This window comes from Elephas maximus, chromosome 4 (assembly GCF_024166365.1).
Source record: "Elephas maximus indicus isolate mEleMax1 chromosome 4, mEleMax1 primary haplotype, whole genome shotgun sequence".
Taxonomy (NCBI): domain Eukaryota; kingdom Metazoa; phylum Chordata; class Mammalia; order Proboscidea; family Elephantidae; genus Elephas; species Elephas maximus.
In genome coordinates this window covers 19,500,212-19,525,666 of record NC_064822.1, presented here as the reverse complement: position 1 = coordinate 19,525,666, position 25,455 = coordinate 19,500,212, and the positions used below count along the sequence as shown (strand labels likewise).

General features: G+C 37.6%; 1 protein-coding gene across 2 annotated transcripts in view; it reads right to left on the bottom strand.

The window, feature by feature from the left end:
- Window positions 1–25,455, bottom strand: part of LARP4B (La ribonucleoprotein 4B) — a 135,726-nt gene that overhangs the window by 39,191 nt on the left and 71,080 nt on the right. For both annotated transcript variants that reach the window (XM_049881667.1, XM_049881668.1), the window contains exons 4-7: window positions 19,304–19,454; window positions 18,949–19,098; window positions 12,978–13,056; window positions 11,182–11,318 (exon numbers count right to left, since the gene is read on the bottom strand). In XM_049881667.1, coding sequence (XP_049737624.1) covers window positions 11,182–11,318; window positions 12,978–13,056; window positions 18,949–19,098; window positions 19,304–19,454 — 517 coding nt within the window. The remainder of the gene's footprint in view (window positions 1–11,181; window positions 11,319–12,977; window positions 13,057–18,948; window positions 19,099–19,303; window positions 19,455–25,455) is intronic.

Below are 25,455 nucleotides of genomic sequence, written 5' to 3'. Positions count from 1 at the left end.
CTGCCACTCTAAGACTGCAGGACACAGCCTGTACCACACATTTGATGATCAGCTATCTGGACATTTGAGCTGAATTCATACAAAAAAATTGAATGGACTCCTAGACTGATATACCTGATAACAGTGCTAGCCATCTGGGGACAGGACATCAGGGTTCCAAAGGCAAAAATAATCAAGCTACCTCACTTGACCAACACATTTGGGCATATCAAAACAAAACAAAGCAAAGCAAGAAGCTACGACACAGTACCCAAACATAAAATAAACTAATACGATAACTTATAGATGGCTTGGAGACAACAGTCAATATCAAGTCACATAAAGAAACAGACCACGATCGCTTCAACAAGCTCTCAAAACAAAGAATCAAGGGATCGTCTAGATGAAAGTGCCTTCCTGGAATTACCAGTGGCAGAATACAAAAGAGTAATATACAGAACCCTTCGAGATATCAGGAAGGAAACAAGGCAATATGCATGACAAGCCAAGGAACACACAGATAAAGCAATGGAAGAAATTAAAAAGATTATTTAGGAACATAAAGAAAAATATAATAAGCTGGAAAAATCCAAAGACAGACAGCAACCAGAAACTCAGAAGATTAACAATAAAATTACAGAAATAGACAACTCAATACAAAGTCAGAGGAGCAGAACTGAGGAAGTGGAAGCCAGAATTTCTGAACTTGAAGATAAATCACTTGACGCTAACAAATTTGAAGAAAAATCAGATAAAAGAATTAAAAAAAATGAAGAAACCTTAGGAATCATGTGGAACTCCACCAAGAGGAATAACCTACGAGTAATTGGAGTGCCAGAACAGGGAGGGATAACAGAAAATACAGACAGAATTGTTGAAGATGTGTCGGCAGAAAACTTCCCTGATATCATGAAAGATGAGAAGATATCTATCCAAGATGCCCATCAAACTCCACATAATGTAGATGTTAAAAGAAAGTCACCAAGACATATTATAATCTTACTTGCCAAAAGCAAAGGTAATGAGAGAATTTTAAGACAGGTAGGAATAAATGAAAAGTCACCTACAAAGGACAGCCAATAACAATAAACTCAGACTACTCGGCAGAAACCACGCAGGCAAGAAGGCAATGCGATGACTTATTCAAAAAAATTGAAGGAAAAAAATTGCCAGCGAAGAATCATATACCCAGCAAAACTGTCTCTCAAAAATGAAGGTGAAATTAGGACATTTCTAGATAAACACAAGTTTAGGGAATTCCTAAAAACCAAACCAAAATGACAAGAAATACTAAAGGGAGTTCTTTGGTTAGAAAATCAATAATATCAGGTATCAACACAGGACTAGAACACTGGGCAGAGTAATCAGAAGTCAACCCAGACAGGGAAATCAAAAAAACAAAGCAGGATTTTAAAAGAAAAGCTCAAAACAGGGTAACAGTTATGTTATTATGTAAAAGAAGAAAACATTAAGACAGTAAAGAGAGACTAAGAAATGTAGTCATAGATACTCCATATGGAGAGAAAGATACAGTGATACAAAGAAATCAAAGTTAGGCTTAAATTTAGAAAAATAGGGGTAAATAATAAGGTAACCACAAAGGAGACAAACTATCCTACACATCAAAATAAAATACAAGAGAAAAACAGAGACTCAGCAGAAACAAAATTGACAGCAATGAATATGAGGAAAGGACAATATATAAATATAACCTACTCAGCAGATAAAATACAGTGGGGAAAAAGAAACTGTCAAAAAGACACCAAAATCATACCACTAAATAAATTCATACCTATCCATAATTACCCTGAATGCAAATGGACTAAATGCGCCAATAAAGAGACAGAGTGTAGCAGAACGGATTAAAAAACACGATCCGTCAATATGCTGGCTAAAAGAGACACATCTTAGACTTAGAGACACAAACTTAAACTCAAAGGATCGAAAAAATATATCAAGCAAACATCAATCAAAAAAAGAGCAGAAGAGGCAACATTAATTTCTGAAAAAATATACTTGAAAGTTAAATCCATCATAAAGGATAAGGAAGGACACTATACAATGATTAAAGGAAAAACATACCAAGAAGATATAACCATATTAAATATTTATGCATCCAATGACAGGGCTGCAAGATACATAAAACAAACTCTATCAGCACTGAAAAGTGAAATACACAGGTCAGCAATAATATTAGCAGAGCTCAACACACCACTTTACGTGAAGGACAGTAAATCCAGAAAGCAGCTCAATAAAGACGTGGAAGACCTAAATGCCACAATTAACCAAATTGGCCTCACAGACATATACTGAACACTCCACCCAACAGCAACCAAGTATACTTTCTTTTCTAGTGCACATGGAACATTCTCTAGAATAGACCACATATTAGGTAATAAAAGCAAGCTTTAGCAGAATTCAAAACACTGAAATACCACAAAGCATCTTCTCTAGCATAAGGTGATAAAAGTGGAAATCAAGAACAGAAAAAGCACGGAAAAGAAATCAAACACTTGGAAACTGAACTATACCCTGCTCAGAAAAGACAGGACTATAGAAGACATTAAGGATGGAATAAAGAAATTCATAGAATTCAATGAGAATGAAAACACTTCCTTCCTATCAGAACCTTTGGGACACAGCGAAAGCAGTGACCAGAGGTCAATTTGTATCAATAAATACACACATCCAAAAAGAAGGGCGAAAATCAAAGAATTATCCCTACAACTTGAACAAATGGAAAGAGAGCAACAAAAGAAACCCACAGGCACCAGAAGAAAACAAACAATAAAAATTAGAGCAGATCTAAATGAAAAAGAAATCAGAAAAACAACTGAAAGAATCAACAAGACCAAAAGCCGGTTTTTTGGGAAAAAAAAAAAATCAACAAAATTGATAAATCACTGGCCAAACTGACAAAAGAAAAACAGGAGACGAAGCAAACAACTCGAATAAGAATTGAGATGGGCGATATTACAACAGACCCAACTGAAATTAAAAGAATCATATCAGATTACTATGAAAAATTGTACTCTTAACAAATTTGAAAACATAGAAAAAATGAATGAACTCCTAGAAACACACTACCTACCTAAACTAACACAAACAGAAGTAGGACAACTAAACAGACCCATTACAAAAGAAGAGATTGAAAAGGTAATCAAAAAACTCCCAACAAAAAAAAGCCCTGGCCCTGACAGCTTCACTGCAGAGTTCTACCAAACTTTCAGAGAAGAGTTAACACTACTACGACTAAAGGCATTTCAGACCATAGAAAAGGATGGAATGCTCCAAAACTCATTCTATGAAGCCAGCATAACCCTGATACCAAAAACAGATAAAGACACCACAAAAACAGAAAATTACAGACCTATATCCCTCATGAACTTAGATGCAAAAATCCTCAACAAAATTCTAGCCAATGGAATTCAACAACATATCAAAAAAATAATTCACTATGACCAAGTGGGATTCATACCAGGTATGCAGGGATGGTTCTACATTAGAAAAACAATTAATGTAATCCATCCATAAATAAAACAAAAGATATCAATCGATGCAGAAAAGCCATTTGACAAAGTTCAACACCCATTCGTGATAAAAACTCTCAGCAAAATAGGAATAGAAGGGGAATTCCTCAACATAATAAAGTGCATTTATACAAAGCCAACAGCCAACGTCATCCTAAATGGAGAGTCTGAAAGCATTCCCGAGATCGGGAACCAGACAAGGACGCCCTTTATCACCACTCTTACTCAGCATTGTGCTGGAGGTCCTAGTCCGAGCAACTAGGCTAGATAAAGAAATAAAGGGCATCCAGACTGGCAAGGAAGAAGTAAAATTATCTCTCTTTGCAGATGACATGATCTTATACACAGAAAACCCTAAGGAATACTCAAGAAAACTACTGAAACTAACAGAAGAGTTCAGCACAGTATTGGGATAAAAGATAAACAGACAAAAATCAGTTGGATTCCTCTACATCAACAAAAAGAACATCGAAGAGGAAATCACCAAATCAGTACCACTTACAGTAGTCCCCAGGAAGATAAAATACTTAGGAATAAATTTACCAGAGATGTAAAAGACTCATACAAAGAAGACTACAAGACACTTCTGCAAGAAACCAATAGAGACCTAAATACGTGGAAAAACATACCTCGCTCATGGACAGGAAGACTTAACATTATAAAAATGTCTATTCTACCAAAAGCTATCTATAGATTTTATGCAATTCTGATACAAATTCCAACAACATTCTTTAATGACATGGAGAAACAAATCACCAACTTCATATGGAAGGGAAAGAGGCCCTAATAAGTAAAGCATTACTGAAAAAGAAGAACAAAGTGGGAGGCCTTACTATACCCGATTTTAGAACTTACTATACCGCCACAGTAGTCAAAACAAGCTGGTAGTGGTATAACAACACGTACATAGACCAATGGAACAGAATTGAGAATCCATCCACATATGAGCAGTTCATATTTGACAAAGGCCCCAAAACAGTCAAAAGGGGAAAAGACAGTCTTTTTAACAAATGGTGCTGGCATAACTGGATATCCAGCTGCTAAAAAAAAAAAATGAAAAAAGATCCATACCTCGCTCCATGCACAAAAATGAACTCAAAATGGATCAAAGACCTAAAGATAAAATCTAAAACCATAAAGATCATGGAAGAAAAAATAGAGACAATGTTAGGAGCCCTAATACATGGCATATACAGCATACAAAACATTAGTAACAATGCAGAAGAAAAACTAGATAACTGGGAGCTCCTAAAAAACAAACACCTACGCTCATCTAAGGACTTCACCAAAAGAGTAAAAACATTACCCTACAGACTGGGAAAAAGTTTTTAGCTATGTCATGCCCAATCAGCATCTGATCTCTAAAATCTACATGATACTGCAAAAACTCAACTACAAAAAGACAAATAACCCAATTAAAAAATGGGCAAAAGATATGAACAGATACTTCACTAAAGAAGACATTCAGGTAGCTAACAGATACATGAGGAAATGCTCACAATCATTAGCCATTAGAGGAATGCAAATCAAAACTACAATGAGATTCCATCTCACTCCAACTAGGCTGGCATTAATCTAAAAAACACAAAATAATAAATCTTAGATAGCCTGTGGAAAGGCTGGAACACTTATACACTGCTGGTGGGAATGTAAAATGGTATAACCACTTTGGAAATCGATTTGGGACTTCCTTAAAAAGCTAGAAACAGAACTATCATACAATCCAGCAATCCCACTCCTGGGAATATATCCTAGAGAAATAAGAGCCTTTATACGAACAGATATATGCACACCCATGTTCACTGCAGCACTGTTTACAGTAGCAAAAAGATGGAAGCAACCAAGGTGCCCATCAATGGATGAATGGATAAACAAATTACGGTATATTCACACCATGGAATACTACACATTGATAAAGAACAGTGATGAATCTGTGAAACATTTCATAACATGGAGGAATCTGGAAGGCATTATGCTGAGTGAAATTAGTTCGTTGCAGAAGGACAAATATTGTATAAGATCATTATTACAAGAACTCGAGAAATAGTTTAAACAGAGAAAAAAAATTCTTTGACAGTTACAAGAGCGGGCAGGGAGGGAGTGTCGGAGAGGGGTATTCACTAATTAGATAGTAGATAAGAACTACTTTAGGTGAAGGGAAAGACAACACACAGTACAGGAGAGGTCAGCACAACTGGACTAAACCAAAAGGAAGTTTCCTGAATAAACTGAATGCTTCGAAGGCTAACGGAGCAAGGGCGGGGGTTTGGGGACCATGGTTTCAGGGGACATCTAAGTCAACTTGCATAATAAACTCTATTAAGAAAACAGTCTGCATCCCACTTTGGAGAGTGGTGTCCGGGGTCTTAAACACTAGCAAGTGGCCATCTAAGATGCATCAATTGGTCTCAACCCACCTGGATCAAAGGAGAATGAAGAACAACAAGGACACACACACAAAAATTATGAGCCCAAGTGACAGAAAAGGCCACATAAACCACAGACTACATCAGCCTGAGATCAGAAGAGCTAGGTGGTACCCGGCTACAAGCGATGACTGCCCTGACAGGGAACACAACAGAGAACCCCTGAGGGAGCAGGAGAGTAATGGAATGCAGACCCCAAATTCTCGTAAAAAGACCAGACTTCATGGTCTGACTGTAACTAAAAGGACCTGGTGGTCACGGCCCCCAGACCTTCTGTTGGCCCAGAACAGGAACCATTCCCAAAGCCAACTCTTCAGACAGGTATTTGAGTGGACAGTGGGTTGGAGAGGGATGCTGGTGAGGAGTGAGCTTCTTGGATCAGGTGGATGCTTGAGACTATGTTGGCATCTCCTCCCTGGAGGGGAGATGAGAGGGTAGAGGGGGTTAGAAGCTTGTGAAGTGGATACGAAAAGAGAGAGTGGAGGGAGGGAGTGGGCTGTCTCATTAAGGGGAGATCAATTGCGAGTATGTAGCTAGGTGTATTTAAGTTTTTGTGTGAGAGACTGACTTCATCTGTAAACTTTCACTTAAAGCACACACACACAAAAAAGCAATGATCTATTGATACACTCAACAACAAAATAATTATGATGAATGAAAGAAGCCAGACCAGAAAAAGAAAGGGAGGGACATACCATGACTGATTCCATTTACATAAAAATTCTAGAAAATGCAAACTGTAATGTCAGAAAGCAGATCAGTGATTGCTTGTGGAAGGGACAGAGATAGGGAACGGCAAAAGAAAACTTAAGAGGGATGATGAATGTGCTGTTTTTGTGGTAGTTTCATGGGTATATAAATATGTCAAAACTTACCAAATTATACACTTAAAATGTCAGTAAATTTATGGTTTGTAAATTTTACCTCAATAAAGCTGTAAAAACCAAAACAGTATCATCTTGGACATGCTTGGAAACACACTTTAATAGCCTATATTAATTTTTTGAAATGTATTCTTTTTGAGACACGAAGGCCACATTCATTACTCTGTCCTGTAGGATTGCTATAAGTCAGAATCAACTCAACGGCAACAGGTTTTTGTTTTTTTTAAATGAACATCCACATTATCCCTATAACCTAGCTTCATTAATTATCAACATTTTTTTAAACCAAAGGTCATCATTTTTCTTTGCTTTTTTATTGTACTTTAGATGAAGGTTTACAGAACAAACTAGTTTCTCGTTAAACAGTACACATTGTTTTATGACATTGGTTAACAGCCCCATGGTATGTCAACACTCTCCCTTCTCAACCTGGGGTTCCCTATTACCGGCTTTCCTGTACTCTCAGGGTTTCTAGCCCTTGCCCCAGGGCTGGTATGCCCCTTTAGTCTCATTTGGTTTTATGGGCCTGTCGAATCTCTGGCTGAAGGGTAAACCTGAGGAGTGACTTCACTGCAGAGCTGAAAGGGTGTCCAGGGGCCATACTCTCAGGGTTTCTCCAGTCTCTGTCAGGCCAGCAAGTCTGGTCTTTCTTTTTGAGTTAGAATTTTATTCTACCTTTTCCTCCAACTCTGTCCAGGACCCTCTATTGTGAAACCTGTCAGAGCAGTCAGTGGTGGTAGCTGGGCACCATCTAGTTGTACTGGACTCAGTCTATTGGAGGCCATGATAGATGTGGTCCATTGGTGCTTTGGACTAATCTTTCCGTTGTATCATTACTTTTCTTCATTCTTCCTTGCTCCCGAAGGGGTGAGACCAGTGGAATACCTTAGATGACTGCTCACAGGCTTTTAAGGCCCCAGACGCTACTCACCAAAATAGAATGTAGAACATTTTCTTTATAAACTATGTTATGCCAGCTGAGCTAGATGTCCGCTGAGACCACGGTCCCCATAGACCTCAGCCCAGTAATTTGGTCCCTCAGGGAGTTTCGATGTGTCTACAGAGCTTCCATGGCCTCCGCTTTCTTTTTAAGTATTCACTGTGTGAACATATCACAATGTATTTATCCATTCTCTAGTAACAAATAAGTGTTTTTTTTTTTTAAATTGGCGATTTCAAATGTATGAGATGTAAAAAACAAATCGTTTGAATCAGATATGCCATGTTCTACATGTGTATTATGATGTGAGACTTGTCTAAAATATAATTTATGCAACTCAATCAACATTAGAATTGCACCATATTGTAAAATAAAATTAAAATTAAATGTCTACTTTGTGTCTGACCCTGCTGGGCATTTTGGGGATTGGGGTAAGATTTAAACATTGGATGAGAACTCTGCCCACAGCAGCTAACTTACATTACCCTCTGAAGAACCCCAACTAATATGCTGATACCATATGTTATTACGTATATACATATATTCCCTTCTGTCCAAAAATTGAGTGAAAAAAGACAACTGATACTAAAAAGCTGAATACAAACTGATAGAGGGTAACAGAATTCAAGTTGCTCCCAAAATACATGCTGGAAACAGATAGGTGGAAATAGGATGGCGATGCGAGACAATGTCATTCACAGACGGAAACAGCTCATTTAAGCAACTACACAGAGCAATTAAATATACTTATAGTCTGCATGAATGACCTCTCGCCAGCAAGACTCAGCTGAGTACTGAATTCACTCCTGAGTTTCATTCACTCTTCTGCCAAAGATTACACAGGCATATAAAATAAAATGAGACTAAATGGGCACACCAGCCCAGGGGCAAGGACGGAAACGCAGGAAGGGACAGGAAAGCTGCTAATAGGGAACCCAACGTCGAGAAAGGGAGTGTTGACATGCTGTGTGCTTGGCAACCAATGTCACAAAATGATATGTGTATTGTTTAAAGAGAAACTAATTTGTTCTGGGAACCTTCATCTAAAGTACCAAAAAAATAAAAAAATTCAACTGAGAAATTATACTCACTGAGGCAGCAAAGTTTCCAAGATATACCTAAAAGGAATTACTAAATCTGGGATTCCTAGTAATAGCCAAAATGACTTTTAACTGAATGAAGTGTATGCATGTATACATATATATACACACACACACACACACACACACATATATATAGGGGTGTAGGGGTGTGTGTGTGTGTACAAGAAACCTGCTGGCTTTTTTAAGTGGGTTAGATTGAACTAAACTCATTGAAAACATAATATAGATTTCTTTTCTAAATTGACTCTGTAAAAGAAAAAGACACTTAGAAGCTTATTATTATTTTGGGAAATGGTGCTACAATTTTCAGGATTCAAAGTTAATGGGTTATGATCTGCCAGTTTCTTAGATCACTGTCTGCCCCAGTAATTCTATAACCTTACCACATTTGTCTAGGAGCAGAAAAATAGAAGTGATGACTGCTATAAATACTTCAATAAATTTCCATTAAAGCACTTCCCAGGAACACAATTTTTATTTGTGAACAGAAAATCCAACTAAGTTCTAAGATAAGATGGCATCTCTTTATACAACTGTTTAGCCAAATCCACACAATAAAAAAAAACCTTCACTGACTGTGTCATCTGTACAAATAACCAGTGGGATAATATGTAAATATTTCCTATGTAAGCATAAGCAATAGATAATAACAGTAAAGAGAGAAGTGAGGCTTTTATTCAGGCATAGGAATGTCAATCACTTTAAAATATTTAGGCAGTTGCACAATCGGGGGTGGGTCTAAAACCAAAAAAAAAATCTGTTGCTGTCGAGTCAATTCCAACTCATAGTGACCCTATAGGACAGAGCAGAACTGCCCCATAGGGTTTCCAAGGAGTGCCTGGTAGATTTGAACTGCTAACCTTTTGTCAGCAGCTCTAGCTCTTAACTACTATACCACCAGGGTTTCCGGGCGCGCGGGGGGGGGGGGGGGTTTGGGGGCGGTGGGAGTAGGCGGCAATAATTCGGACTGTCTTCTTTGTGAAGGATGCTCACACCAGTCCTAAGGAGAGAAACTGTAAGAGTAACTCATTTGTGTTTGTAGCCCTATTATAAGAAGTGAAAAAAAAAAAAAATTTTTTTTTTATTTTTTATTTAAGAAGAAATACAATATATACATTTAATATAAAACTATTCCCAAGTGAAGACATCTTGGATGTGAAGCAAGCATTACAAAGGGGCACATGGAAACTGTTAGTGATGGATACCTTTATTATCTTGATTGTGGTGATGGTTTCATAGATGTTTAAGTAGGTCATAACCTATCAAATTGTATACTTGTTCATTTATTATATCTCAATTATGCCTCAGTAAAGCTATTTTCCTCTCTTTAAAAAAAACAAAAAGACTGTAGAAGACTAACTCTGCAAAGCAAACGAAGACACAATCAAACTATAGTTGTAACACAATAGGTAACACTGTAAATACCTACATTTCCTGAAATTCCTGTGGGTGTCTAATGTAATGTTTGAAGGTTCCTTTGATGTTGCTAAATTGTGAAGGAATATTTTCATTCACAATATCCTTTTAAGAAGCAATAACATTTCATCAAAACTTAAGCAGAAAATTGAAATTTGAAATAAAGGCCTTTAGCTGCTAGAAATGGTAATTAAAATATATTTCACTTTAACCACGAATACTATTAATTTTATTTAACAGCTGTCTTTGAAATGTTCAGTAAAAAGATTCCTCTTCTAATCCAAATGACTCATAATTTTTAAAGCAGGCTATCTATACTTCTGAAGTTTCAATTACGGATTCAGTCAGTGCTTTCAAAGGCTATATATAAGGCACTAATGGAGCCCTGGTGGTGCAGTGGTTAAGAGCTTGGCTGCTGACCAAAAGGTCAGCAATTCAAATTCCTGCTCTTTGAAACCCTATGCGGCAGTTCTACCCTGTCCTGTTCGGTCTCTATAGTCAGAATCAACTCAATGGCAAAGCATAATGGGGAATGGTGAGAAGGCAATGTGAGGTTTGATTTACCGTCAAGCACCTTAAAATTTAATGGATAGAGATTTAAAGAGTCATTAAAAACAAAAACTCCTTGCTATCAAATTGAATCAGACTCATAGTGACCGTATAGAACAGAGCAGAATTGCTCCACAGAGTTTCTAAGGCTGTAATATTTACAGAAGTAGACTTCTCCATCTTTCTCCTGCAGTGGGGCTGGTGGGTTTGAACTGCTGATCTTTTGGTTAGCAGCTGAGCCCTTAATTACTGTGCTATCAGGGCTCCTTTAAAGATTCATACCAATGAGAAAATACTGATGAGAAAAATGCTGTAAAGATTAACTATTATTCATTTTAAATAGTCATTACTTACATCGTAGCACTTCAACAATCAAATCCACATCAGTGCTGAGTTTCTTGATATGGTCAAGGTTTGCTACTGTTGTAATTGGCACATACTGATCACTGTCCATCTGTGATATAAGGTACATATCACTAGCAAGATTCTCCCTGGTGAAAGAAAAGGGTTTCTTCTGGTTAATACTTCTTTAAAAGGAAATTTTATCCACAGCACTATTAGTTTCACACGAGGTACTAGTGTGGGATGGTATGGCTTTGGAGTTAGACTACATCTAAGTTAAAACCCCATGTTATTTACTACCTCTGTGACCTCAGATAAATTTTTTTCAGAATATGGCAAGGCGGACAGCAAAAGCAAAAGTATATTGCACTTCATACAATTAAAATTAATGAGTAAATAATTATGTTTTAAAATGTAGTTACTTATAAGTTACCTTTTTTTCTAAAAAGTATTTGAGTGGCTTATAAATTTTTAGTAATTAAAAATTTTTAAGTACTAAAGAAATCCAGCGGAATGAAGAAGAAAGGCCAGGGACAAGGCTGATACCCAAAATTCATGCTGTATAGTATGGAACAGTTGCTAGAGAGCCTGCAAATCTGACTCTGCACTTCCTAGCAGCCAGCATTAAAAAGAAGGAAAACGATCAATGACATTACCCACAAGGTCATAAAAAAAAAGTAAGCCAAAAATAACCAGTAGTTTAGGTGACTATCAGGTATTTCCTGGTGTTCTGCCCTAAGATAAATGATTCTTGAGAGTTCTCATAAAAAAGACAATGTGTGATGTAGTGAACAAGTGTCTCAATAGCATCTCTAAACTAAATACAATAATGGTTTCACAGGACTTCTTACAATGTCCCTCAATCCTAAAGTTCAATAGAAGTAATTGATTTGTAGAGTGACATGCTGTTCTGTTTCCCGTATCTTGGCTAGCCATCTCTCATATACAGGGTGACTCTGGCCATACAAGGGATAGATAAGGGTTTGTGAATGGCATAGGGCTACAGTTTTCAACCTATCAACAGGATCTTTCCTTCTTAAGGAATGTCAGTATATATTAATTTGTGAATAAATATGAAAATAGAAGGAAGACCCAGAACATGGTCCCTCACCTCCAACCTCATGCAACCCCACTATCTTTGAGGCAGTCCTCATCAGACACCTCTGTGAAAATGCCTGAAAAAATCACCATTATTGATACAAAATTTTAACACACCAATCAGTGACATATTTCTGTTATCTTCACACTCAAAGAAAATTACATTTAACCCAAGCTAACCTTTTTTGTAATCCAGTTTTGATGTCTGAACTTTAAAGGTTCTACTGCATTTTTCTAGAGAAGAGGTATTATTCAAGAAAAAAAAAAAAAAAACTAACAATATCAGTATTAAAACTTATATAGTTATAAGTAAAACAATCTACTACTGTAATTGTTTGGCACATTTTGAGAAACAGTATAGGAAAATAGTTCTCAAACTTATGCTAAAGAATCTCTTTTTAAGACTGAAGATTCTAAAGCCCCTACCCTCAAAGATTCTGATTTAGTAAGTAAGGGGTGATGGTCCAGGAATCTGTATTTCAAAGAGTAACCTAGATGATACGGTGAATTTGTGGACTCAACTTGGGGAACAATGACCTGGATGACTGCGTTCAGTTCTCCAACATGTCAAAAAGTTATTATTCAAAATTCTAGATTTTTCAATTGATGTACACTCTATTTTCTTCCATGCAAAATGCCACATTCATTTAAAATAACCAACGCATAACACCATAGATATTAGGTGTTAGAAAACCCACTATCATTGTTACCTAGATAAGCAGAATTCCAATGTTTTTTTAAGCACTTCTCGGGGGTCCTCTTGGCTTTCTGGTTGAGACTCATTTCCTCCTATAAAAAAGGAACAATCAACTCAGAAAAAAAGGCTTTAAACTCACCGAGTAGATTGTTTCAATACACCAATTCTAATGCTTTATATATATATATACACACACACACACACACACACACATAAATGCTTTCTATATGTATAGATATACATTTATAAATACACTTACTAAGTATATAGGGACTATAAGAAAAATGCTTTTATTACTAAAGAAATCACAGGCAAAAAACAAAACATAATCCCACACACAAAAAACAAAATTTAGGAAAATAATCTGAGGAGTAAATTGTATTAATAAAATTTAGAAGGGACTTTTAATCTCAAAATAACAGGTATAATAAATAAATGTAATATATAATTAAATAATTACTATTTAATGCCTTGCCTCATTTTACAAAGAATTTTCAGGTATCCTATAAAATCACAGACACTAAGACAATAAATAAAATTTCAGAGAAAGAATCAAAACAAGATACGACAGATACAGGCAAAAAAAACAGGATTGGGGATGATAAGGACACAGGCTATAAAAATTTATACAGTTTCTACAGCAGTCTTAAATCTGCCTCTAAATCTCCAGGTAGTCAAAGGAACAAGTGAGAAATTGCCAAGTTACAGAGTTCTTATTGGAGAATACTAAATAAACCAGATCATCAAGGGGAAACAAAAGCTACTGTTAAATTCTAAAAGAAATTTCTCATATGAAGAAACTGAATGGTAAGGTGGATGGTGGTCCTCAGTAATTTATATAAATGTAGTTCCAAGATGCATGTCTTACATATAACAATGTGTAATGGACCTGGTGCCTTCAAATAAAGTGAACTGGAGTTTACGTTAAGCACCCTCACTCTCTAAAAAAAAGACACTCTGGTTGCTGTATGAACAGGTATGTTAATAATGTTGAGCATCTCAATTCAATATGGCAACAGGAAATTAAAGACACTGAAAAGTTAAGAACTTTAAGAGGGTTATTTTCCCATATGCTTCTATATAAATTAGCATGGCACAATTATACATTTGGAATTTTCTGACAAGGGGCACATATTTTAAAAGTCAATGTTAAAAAACAAATCAAAAGGCAAAGACAAAAGTGGCACCAAACAAGGACAAGAGAGGTCATGTCTGTATTATAAAGGGTTTTAACAATATTTGCCCTCATACTCCCACACCTGGCAAACAAAACTAAACAACCAATAAACAATGCAAAACAAACAAAACCAATGGGCCCTGATGGGACTGAAATGGCCCTTGAAAAAAACCACTCTGTGTAACGTATGTCACTAAACAATTTGTGTACATATTGTTAAATGGGAATCTAAACTGCTGTGTAAACCTTCACCAAAAACACAGGATTATTTAAAAACAAAAAAATATGTCCACACTAGAAGTTACTCATGAATGTTCATAGCAGCATTATTCACAATAGCGAATAAAGTGGAAAAGACTCAAATGTCCATCAACTGATGAACAGATAAATAAAAGGCAATGTAACCATCCAGTGGAATACTAAAAACCAGCGGCCAACAAGTTGCTCTGACTCACGGTGAGCCCATGTGTGTCAGGATAGGATTGTGCTCTATAGGGCTGTCAATGGCTGATTTTTGGAAAGTAGGTTGCCTGGCCTTTCTTCCAAGGAGCTTCTGGGTGGACTCAAACCTCCAATCTTTGGGGTAGCAGCTGAGTGTGTTCACTCTTTGCCCCACCCAGGGACTCCAGATGAATACTAAAAACCAAACCCATTTCCACTGAGTTGATTTCGACTTAGAGAGAGCCGATGTGAAATGCCCCATAGGGTTTCCAAGGCTGTAAACCTTTATAGAAGCAGACTGTCACATCTTTCTCCCATGGAGTGGCTGTGGGTTAGAGCCACTGACCTTTTGGTTATCATCCAAGCACTTCAACCACTGTGCCAGCAGGGCTCCGTAGTGGAATGCTACTGGGCTATAAAAAATAAATGAAGTACTGATACATGCTACAACATGGGTAAAACTTGAAAACATTAGGCTGAGTGAAAGAAGCCAGACAAGAAAGGCCACATATTGTATGATTCTGTTTACATGGAATGCTAAGAATCCATAAAGAGAGAGAAAGCAGATGAGTGATTGTTGAGACCTGAGGGGAACGGAGTGACTGCTAATGCATAAGGTATTTCCTTTGGGAGGAGGATGAAATAGTTCTAAAATTGTGATGATGTCTGCACACTTTTGTGAACATACTAAAAACCTAATCAAATAATAAACTGAATTATATGCTTCAAAGGGGTGAATTGCTTGGCATATGAATTAAACCTCAATAAAGCTGTTACAATTAAAAAAAAAAAACCGACTTCATTCCTTCATCCAGAAAGGCCTCTCTTAATCAATCCAGTTAAATTCACATCCTGCCCCACCAATTTTTAATAGATACTTACTAAGCAGGCATTGTTAATTCAGCCTAATAAAGCAAAGTCTCTTCTTACATGAGGCTAACATTCTAGTGAGAGAGACAGTTAATAAAGAGCTAAATAAATACAAAATGTCAGACAAAAATTGATAAAAAGGAAAATAAAATAAGGTAAGGAAAGAGTGCATGGTGGTTTTTTTTTTAGATGGGATGGTCAGAGAAGGTCTTGCTGTGGAGGTTAACATCTGAGCAGAGATGGAGAAGCAAGGAGGCCAGTATAGCTGAGAAGAGTGAGTGAAGGGGAAAGTAGTAAGAAGTGAGGCCACAGAGGCAGAGGAGGGAAGGAGAGTAGGGACGGTAGATCAGATCAAGTAGGGCCCTGCAGCCTATAGTAAAGGTATTAGAATTTTAACCTATATGTGATAGGAAAACAATCCAGAGTTGAGAGCAAGGGAGCTAGAGGATGTAATATACATTTTGGAACTATCTGTCTGGTTCCACATTGGACAAGACTGTAATGCCACAAGATGGAAGCAGTGAGACCAGTTAGGAAGATAATACAAAAATGTAAAATAATTTGGACTCTTCAAAGGTACAGGCGGCATTTAAAGCAACAGGGCTGATGAGATCCATCTAGAGAAGACTATATAGGTAGAGAAGTGGCCTAGGACTGAACCCTGAGGCACTCTGACATTAAGAGGTAAGGAAGAGGAAAAACAAAACTGAGAAAGTACAGGCAGTGAGATGGGAAGACAGTAGTAGAATGTAAAGTCAGTAGCCAAGAGAAGAAAGTGTTTGACAGTGGAGGAAATCATCAACCAAAAAAATGCTACAGTAAGATCAGATAAGGTGAGAACTGAGAATAAACTACTAGATCAGGCAACACTAAGGTCATTAAAGACCTTGACAAATGCAGTTCTGGTGACAGGTGAAGATAAAAGCTACCTGGATTGGACTCAAGAAAGAACAGGAGTTGAGGAAATGAAGACAGCTAATACAAACAGCTCCTTCTAAGAGTTTTGCTAGAAGAAGATACATTGTCAAGGGCAGTTTCATTTAAGATGGGAGATGATAGAGCATTAGTATGACAGTGGCAATGATACAGCAAAGCAAAAATTCATGATATAGTAAATACATGGGATGATGAAGCAAAGACCTTGAGAATGTAAGAGAGGACAGGATTCGGAGCAGAGTGGACGGATTTCACTGGCACACGGATTGTTAGATTTAGTGCTGCTAGGGTGAGAAAGTTCTCTTCTGATAGCTTCAGTTTTTACAGTTAAATAAGACATGAGGTCATCAGCTTCCAGCCAAGATGGGAGTAACAGGGAGCGGATTTATCTTCCCTTTTAAAACAACCAAAAAGCTAATAAAATAAACTAAACAACATTTTTCAAAACACAGGGCATCTGGCAACAAAGAACAGTGGACCCTGAGGGACGTGAAATTTAAGAGGTAAGCCTTATGACTGCCCCAGCTTACCAGAAAGGGACTGTTGCAGAGGGTGGCGACATGGGTGGAACCCGAGACAGAAATGACCATGCAGAGAGATCATAGTGGCTACAGTGTATAGGACAGAGTAGACAGAAAATAGGGCTTCACAGAGCGAACTCTGGAGAGCAGTAGAAGATTTCCACATCAAGTCATCAGCTAAGTTCTGATGCATCTGAAAGGATTAGAGGTAACAGTGAACATCACTCACACAGGGCTGGAAACTGCCTGTTCCCACCAGCTGGACTGGGAAACTTGGTGCCTCACAAAGCAATGGGCAGAGTGTGATGAAGGGTTTGCCTCAGTGGTGGGGAATAATTAGTCCTAGACTGAGCACTGCTCTGATCACGCCTAAAAGCCTTAAAAGCAAGATCTGAAAGGCTCAAACTGTTTCCAAGTAACTTAACTCCATCCCAGAACAAAGATTAAATACCAAAATACTAAGCACCCAAACAAAGTAAAATTCAATCCAATCAAAAATTACCGTGCATGGTAAGAACCAGGAAAACATGATCCATCATGAAGAGAAGTTATCAATCAACAGAAACCAAACCTGAGCTGACAAAGGGTGTTAAAATTAACTGACAACGGCATTAAAACAATTATCATAACCACATTCCATATGTTCAAAAAGTTAGGTAGAGACATGACGAATATTTTAAAAAAGACCCAAATAGAACTTCTGGAGATGAAAACTATGTCTGAAATTAAAACTACACTTGATGGAATCAATGACATATTAGACATTGTATAAGACTAACAAACTTGAAGAACCTTTCCAAAATGAAACACAGAGAGAAGCAAGAATCTACCCCCCCGCCCCGCAAAAAAAAAATCCCAAGAGGAATTGCGGTATACACACAATGGAATATTCTTCCCATAAACGGAAATGAAGTTCTGATGCACACTATGACCCAGATGAACCTCGAAAACATTCACTATGTGAAATAAGTCAGCCACAAAAGGACAAATGTTGTATGATTCACTTCTCTGAAATATCTAGAAGAGGCAATTGCACAGACAAGAGTTTATTAATGGTCACCACGGGATAGGAAAAGGGAGGCATGGGGAATTATTGCTTAAGGGATACTAAGTTTGTGTTTGGGGTGATAAAAAACTTTTTAAAATAGTGGTGATGGTTGTACAACATGGTGAATATAATTAATATCTCTGAATTGTACACTTAAAAATGGCTAAAATGGCAAAGTTTTTGTTATGAGCCCTGGTGGTGCAATGGTTAGGTACTGGGCTGCTAACCAAAAGGTTCACGGTTCAAACCCACCAGCCACCTTTCAGGAGAAAAGACTTGGCCATCTGTTCCTGTAAAGACGACAGCCTTGGAAACACTATGGGGCAGTTCTACTCTGTCCTATAGGGTCAGGATGAGTCAGAATCGACAACGGCACACAACAACAACAGAGGCCCTGAAGGAGAAGAACACGGTGTGTATGTGGGGGCGAGGGGTGATTAATAGAGCATCTTGTTTTATTTGTTCTTAGATTTTCTTTCCTCCAAATCATGCCTTCACACTCTTTCAAAATTTATCTCTCCCAAATACCTTACTTTCAAGTTACTCACTCCCTACAGGGATAGTTCAAAATCCTCATAGCTTCCAAGACCCTCAAATTTGGCCTCAACTATTCTTATCTGCCACTACGCTCCCCTTTTAAATCCCTCACTTTATCCAAATTATCTTACTCTCAATTACAACATTAACGTTTCCATCTCTGTACCAACACAATTCACTCTACAAATAATCTTCTGCTTCTCCTGGTTAAATCTTATTCACTTTCAGGAGCTACTCAAGCCTTCCATTCTTTATAATGCCCTCCCTGACCAGAGCCTGAAGGGTTCTTCTCCCCTCCCTCTTACCTCCACCACACCCATATAAGAGTGAGTTTAAGGCAGAAGGAAGCAAATTAAGGCGCATATTGATTAGGGGAAGAGTTAATAAGCTAAATCAACAAAAGTAAAATAAACTCCATACTCTATATGACAATGAATTCATAAAATAGCTTTACCCATTTCGCTGTTTTCAGGCAGAGAGTCATATTCTGAGTGACCCAGAGCCAGAGTATTCACATCCGTTTGGTCTGGCTCTTGTAAATCTGGGAATGCTGCATTCTCACGGCTTCTGTTGCCATCGCCGTTGCTATCATCCAACCCTACAACTAGAAAATTTATGCCAAGTCAAAGCTTACGCTTGTAGTTATTTGAATGTTTTAATTATTTGTTTAAAAAAACTTCCTGATCCTTAAGTACTGTCACAAACCATGACATAAAATTTTAATTATTTCTTAAAGATGGATTAAGATCAAAGACAAATACTTCAGAAGCAAAGATGCTCCTTATCAGTGATTCATATCCAAAACTTACCCTCTTTGCAGCAGTCCGGAGGATGGTCAGATATTTCTTCCCAAGTTTTATTCACACTGCCATCAGTTGTACTACTTGTTTCCAAATGTAGCATATGATTCCCCCATACTTTTGCATTAGGGTTTAGCTCTGAAACCTTGGTTGCTGGAGCCTAGAAAAAGAATATGATATATATATTTATGTCCAAATTTCAAGTAAATGCAATTCCACTTATTAAAGCAGAGTTAAAATGCACCTATGTTAAGAGAATTTAGACTAAAAAAGCTAAGCCTACCTATTTACACATACATTTGAGATGAAATTAGATTCAAAAGTAACAAAAGTTCATGCACTGAGAACTCAATTTAATTCACCATTATATTCTTAAATTCCTACCATGCACAAAGCTCTCTGAGCTGGCTAAGACACCGGGTCCCTACCCTTAAGAGATTTCAGTATCTTACAAACTGTAAAATTACTAAGTAACTGGTGACTTATCTTTTTTCCTAGACTACCTAATAAAATCCCAATTCATAGATTTACAAATTTGCTGATGACTACCATACAAATTTGAATACAATATAGATGGGCAAAGCTTTAATTATAAAGCTCCAAATATTCATATAAGCAATGGATGCAGAAAATGAAAGTTCCTCACAAAAGCAAAGATCTTCTAATTAGGTCTGTCAGAGCCATTGCAAGAAAGGAGAAGGCCAAGACATTCACTGAATAAGAGCATAAATTTTCAACAACTAGTTGTTTCCATTCCTCAAAGGGCTTTGATACTACCTTTGAAGCTTTCTCAAAACACAAACTCCCAGTCCTACTGAATCAGAATCTGCAAGGGCAGAGACTGTATAGTTTTAAAAAGTTCTCCAGGTAGTAATTCTGATGCTGCTACTCCAGTGTTTTGAATGTGCCTTTAGATGGCTGGGGCTTGAGTTCAAACTCTGCTGCTTACAGCTTTAAAATTTGGGGCTAGTTTCTTAACCTTTGAAAATCTCACCTGGAAGACGTGTTTAATAGTTTCTATCAGAAACGGTTGCTGAAAAAATTTCTGCACGGTGGCTGGCACATTATTAAGCTCTCAACAAATATTAGGTATTATTATTATAATAAAGGTGTTCAGAAAGTTAGACTACGTTAGTCCTCTGCTCCAAAGGCTTCCCATCTCATTCAGAGTGAAGAATAAAGTTCTTACCGTGGCCAAAAACCAATCTCCCATGACCTGGCCACCACTACCCCCTTCCCACTATTTCTCTGACCTTGTTTACTTCCAGTTACAATGACCTCTGTACTGTTTCTAAACACACCAGGGACTTTTGATCTTACTGTTCCCTTTGACTGGAACACTCTTCTGCCAGATATCCATACTGCTCACAGCTTCACTTCCTCTGAGTGCTAATGAGGTTGTTCCTGATGCACCTTAATTAAATTCACAACAGTCCTCCTACCCACACTGATTCTCCTCTTACAGTCCACTTTTACCCAGGATTTTTCTATCACACTGACATATCCCTGATGTTCTGCTTATGAACCTTTAATGGCTCCCCAAGGTCTAAAGAGAAGTCAAATGCCCCAGTGGCAGTTACTCCCCAAACTCAAACTTCAGTGTCACCATCATAATCCTTCAGCAAGCCTAATCAAATTATTTATTTATTTATTTATTTTTTCCAAATGTACTGTAAGCCTTCATACCACTTTGCAGTCAGAGCTTTCTAACTAAGGGACAAAAGTATTGGTCACAAGTGTCTTTAATGTAGCCAAGAAGGTCCTGGAGTACCCCCAGCCAACTGCTACTAGCTGAGAACAGGCTCACTAGGTTACTCTGGTTGGAGTACTACCATTTTGTATACCATAACACGTGAAAAGAATTAGGAAGCACCAGAATACACTATCAAATAAACAATGCATAAATTAACAATTTTTAAAAGAATAAAAATCTTTCATTGAGGGTTTTCGTAAAAAACTCACTGCTGTTGAGTCAAACTCACGGCAACCCTATAGGACAGACTAGGACTGCCCCATAGGGTTTCCAAGGCTGCTATAGAAGCAGACTGCCACATCTTTCTTCCACAGAGTGGCTGGTGCATTCGAAACATGAACCTTTTGGTTAACCGAGCACTTAATCAGTGTGCCACCAGAGCTCCTTCAGTAATATACAGGGCTATCTGGAAACCCTGGTGGTGTAGTGGTTAAGCACTACGGCTGCTAACCAAAGGGTCAGCAGTTTAAATCCGCCAGGCGCTCCTTGGAAACTCTATGGGGCGGTTCTGCTCTGTCCTATAGGATAGCTGTGAGTAGGAATCGACTCAACGGCACTGGGTTTGGTTTTTTTTTTTTTTTTTTCATTTTATAGAACAGGAAATTTACTGTGTTTAGGGAGAAAATAGATTTGATGATAAACGATGATGCTATGCTTTTCAGTATGATGTACACCAGAGCTATAAATTCAAATTAGCTCGGGTGATGAGGCTTGCAATGAAAAACATAAAACCATTTTGAAATTCAGAGTAGAAGGCTGATGTAGTTAAAACTACAGAATACATTAATCTGCACCTATCTGGATTTTTTCTTTTTTAAGTATTGGTGACAGGGTAGAAAAAAATAGGGCTTTCTTTCCCCTTCAAGAATATACTCAAGAAACACTGATTCTTCAATTTCCTTTCTTACATGACATTTAAACTTCCAGCTCATTTTGGCTTCTGCTTCTGCCAAGAGTTAGTTTCTCTTCCATCCACCTACCCATCCAACTAATACCTTGTAAATGCTAAGTACCAAGCATAGTGCTAAGTAATCAGGATATGATGATTAACAAAACAGACACAACCCTTGCCCTCAGGGAGCAAACTGAGAGGTGCAGAAGACATTCCATATTTCATATACATTACTACCTTTGTCAGTATCTATACTTTTCAACCTGTTCTGGTTGTTTCTGCTTTTTTAACAACCATTTCTTTATTCCCTTTCCTACTATAATACTTTGCCTCCCTGTTCTTTAAAAAAGAGTAACAAAAATACTGTATCTCGTTCTTTCAGAAATTCTAATGGTAATCAATAAAGAAGCTCAATGCACTCTCTCTCCCTTTTTTAACCGACTTCCACTTAACCAATTCACCAGATTAAGTGAAGTTCTCCATAGTCTTTCTGCATAAAAAGACATCTATACCTGATAAGGAGTCCCAGGATGGTACAAGTGGTTAAGCATTCAACTACTAAACAAAAGGCTGGCAAATGGAACTCAACCAGAGGCACCTTGGATTTGCTTCCAAAAGGTCACAGCCTTGAAAACCCTACGGAGTGCACAGTTCTACTCTGCACACAAAGGGTCATCATGAATTGAAATCATCTAGACACACCTGGTTTTATATACGATAAACACTTAGGGTCTACCCTTAACTAGGCCTGACCGTTTCTGCTCACACCAGGTAAGTTATATGTTTACCACACCTGTTGTATTTGTTCCCAACTATTATATTTGTTTCTATCATGATTTAATTAATTAAACATAAATGCGAAAAGAAAACCGAATACTTTGGAAAACTACATAGATCAAGTCAATAAAAAAAATCTTTTCAAGCTAAGTGTAGGTGAGATGGACAAACTATTTGGGTAGTGCCCCTCCCCCCTCATCAGACCGGTTTCTGCACTCAGGGACGGCTTCACTGGCATCTGCTCCACTTAACTGAGTGAGGTCTTGGCAAAGGGCATGGAATGGGGAATCAGAGGCCAGAGAAGGGGGATCAGAGAGGCGCCCTGGAGATGCCACTGAATTGGGGGACTGAAGAGAGGGACAGAAGCTGAGGACGCGTATATACTTTGCTAAGTAACACGGTGTTCACATAACATCCAGATCACGTAATGTCCTATTTCACAGAACGTATTGTGGACGTTAAGCGACGCATGCCTGTATACATATTTCCTCACGGTATATACTATGTATATAAGTTTTGCTTAGTTTTGAAATAATTTCTCATTTTAAGAGATTTTCAATTAACTGCTCCTGGCTGCGTCATAAAAGGGAACCCTGGTAGTACAGTGGTTAAGAGCTCGGCTGCTAACCAAAAGGCTGGCAGTTCAAATCCATTAGCCGCTCCCTGGAAACCCTATGGGGCAGTTCTACTCTGTCCTGTAGTGTTACCAAGAGTCAGAATTGACTTGGCAGCAACAAGTTTGCCATACAAATTACTATAAAAGTTTGCAAAGCTTAAACATTTTCAAAGGCTATGTTTTACTTCTTAACAATGGAGCTCATTCTCTATCCCATTATCTATTTTCTATATCAGGAATCCAAGTGGTTGGTCTCCAAAACGTGATTAAGAGCATGGGCTTTGGTGCCACACGGCCTGGTTGTGAATCATGACTCTGTCACTTACTACCTCAGTAAGACTCTGGACAAGTTACTTATGCTTTCTGAGCCTTTGTTTCCTCATCTGCAAATTGACTTAAAAGTACTCTCAGAGTCAGTGAAGAAAGAGTCATGGCATCATCTCTTGCCAAATGCTCACAGGAGTTCAGGAGAAATTAAAAGTAGATATACTGTCATTCTAACATAAAGAATCATTTTATACTTATGACAGCAGAATAATTCAGATCCCACTCAGTTTATACACTGATCGCTGATATTTAGAAGATTAGCTGACAAGACTTAAAACATCTGTAAATGCAATTTCATCACTCCCATGTAAATAAAAACGCACGAGAAAAAAAGAAATGTCACCAAAGCATACATATGATCAGGTCCTTTTCACATATTCTACAGTGAGTATTAGCACTTTTATATTCAAAGGAAAAGAGTAAAAACCAGGAACTATAAAATGCTTTTTGGAAAGCAGTGTAGAATTATGGAAGAGCTATAAAAAAAAAAAAAAAAAAAAAAAACACAAGGTATAACTCCCAGAGCTGTCTGTCTCCCCACTGTCAGATGGGCCTACAGAGTCTTCCTCTGTAACAGCTTTATTAAATCTCATCCTTCTCATGGTGAAAAGGCATTCAAGCTAGTCTTTCTGATTCTAGTCCTAAACCTCTTCAATCAAGCTCAAATAGCTTAATCTCTCCAAATCAACGTTTCTATCATATCCCCCCTCAAGGACCTAAATGGCTGTGTGTCAAATGTAGCATAAGCCTCTTTTTTCTACTTTCCAAGAATTTTCCTAATTCCACCTTGGCCTGTGGTGTAAACCACCTACGTACTCTCATTAGACCAAATCTTTCCAATCTCTTTTTCCACCACCTCAACACACACAATCAAGTTTTTTCTACTTCAGTGCTAGTCCATCCACTGAACTGATTCCCCTTACCTCATTTATATACTACACGTTCTTTAAATTCCTAACACTAGCTAACATTAATCTTTTCCATTTTTACCACCTTTTGCAGTTACTGTTCTTTCTTATCAATGTATTTTATACATTTTACTGATACAGATTACACATCATGCTAGAAGCTGTCTCTAAACACTCTGTGAGCTATTACAACACTACATGTTCCTTCTACCATGACATTCATATTTAAGCATTACTAGAATGTACCTTTATCTTTCTCACTAGCCTATAAAAAACTCTTTGACGGCAAGGACTTTGCCTAATTTTGCTCACGACTGTATTGATAATACCTAGCACTTAGGTATTAGTCCTGCTCTTAGTAGGGAAGTACTCAAGAAATAATGCTGAATGAATGAATGTCCAGTGAAGTAATAATACAGGAATTATATTCTCCAATATTTGACAGCTATGAAAAATTTAATGTCACAAGTGAATAGGACTCTACCCGTAAGCAATTTACTCCCTCCTCGATACTTAAGCTCAGATCAGGGATGAGGTACTTAACACAATGTTAGGCCGTTAACCAATATTCAAAAAATACCCTGATGACAAGGGATGGAAAAATGGAGACTTATAATTAAAAGTTAATGATATAACAACTAACATTTGAGAGTTTACTATGTGCCAAGCATATTCTAAGTACTTGCCAATATTTAATTATAACAACCATATGATGAAGGTATTATTCCATTTCACAAATAAGAAAATCAAGGCAGTGAAAGGTTAAGTAACTTGCCAACAGATGACAGAAAGTAAAACTCTTGCAATCATATGGAACTCTGACAGCCAAGAACTCTAGCTTCACCAGCTTGGTACTATAAATCTTATTTTTCCACTGAAAATTTATAG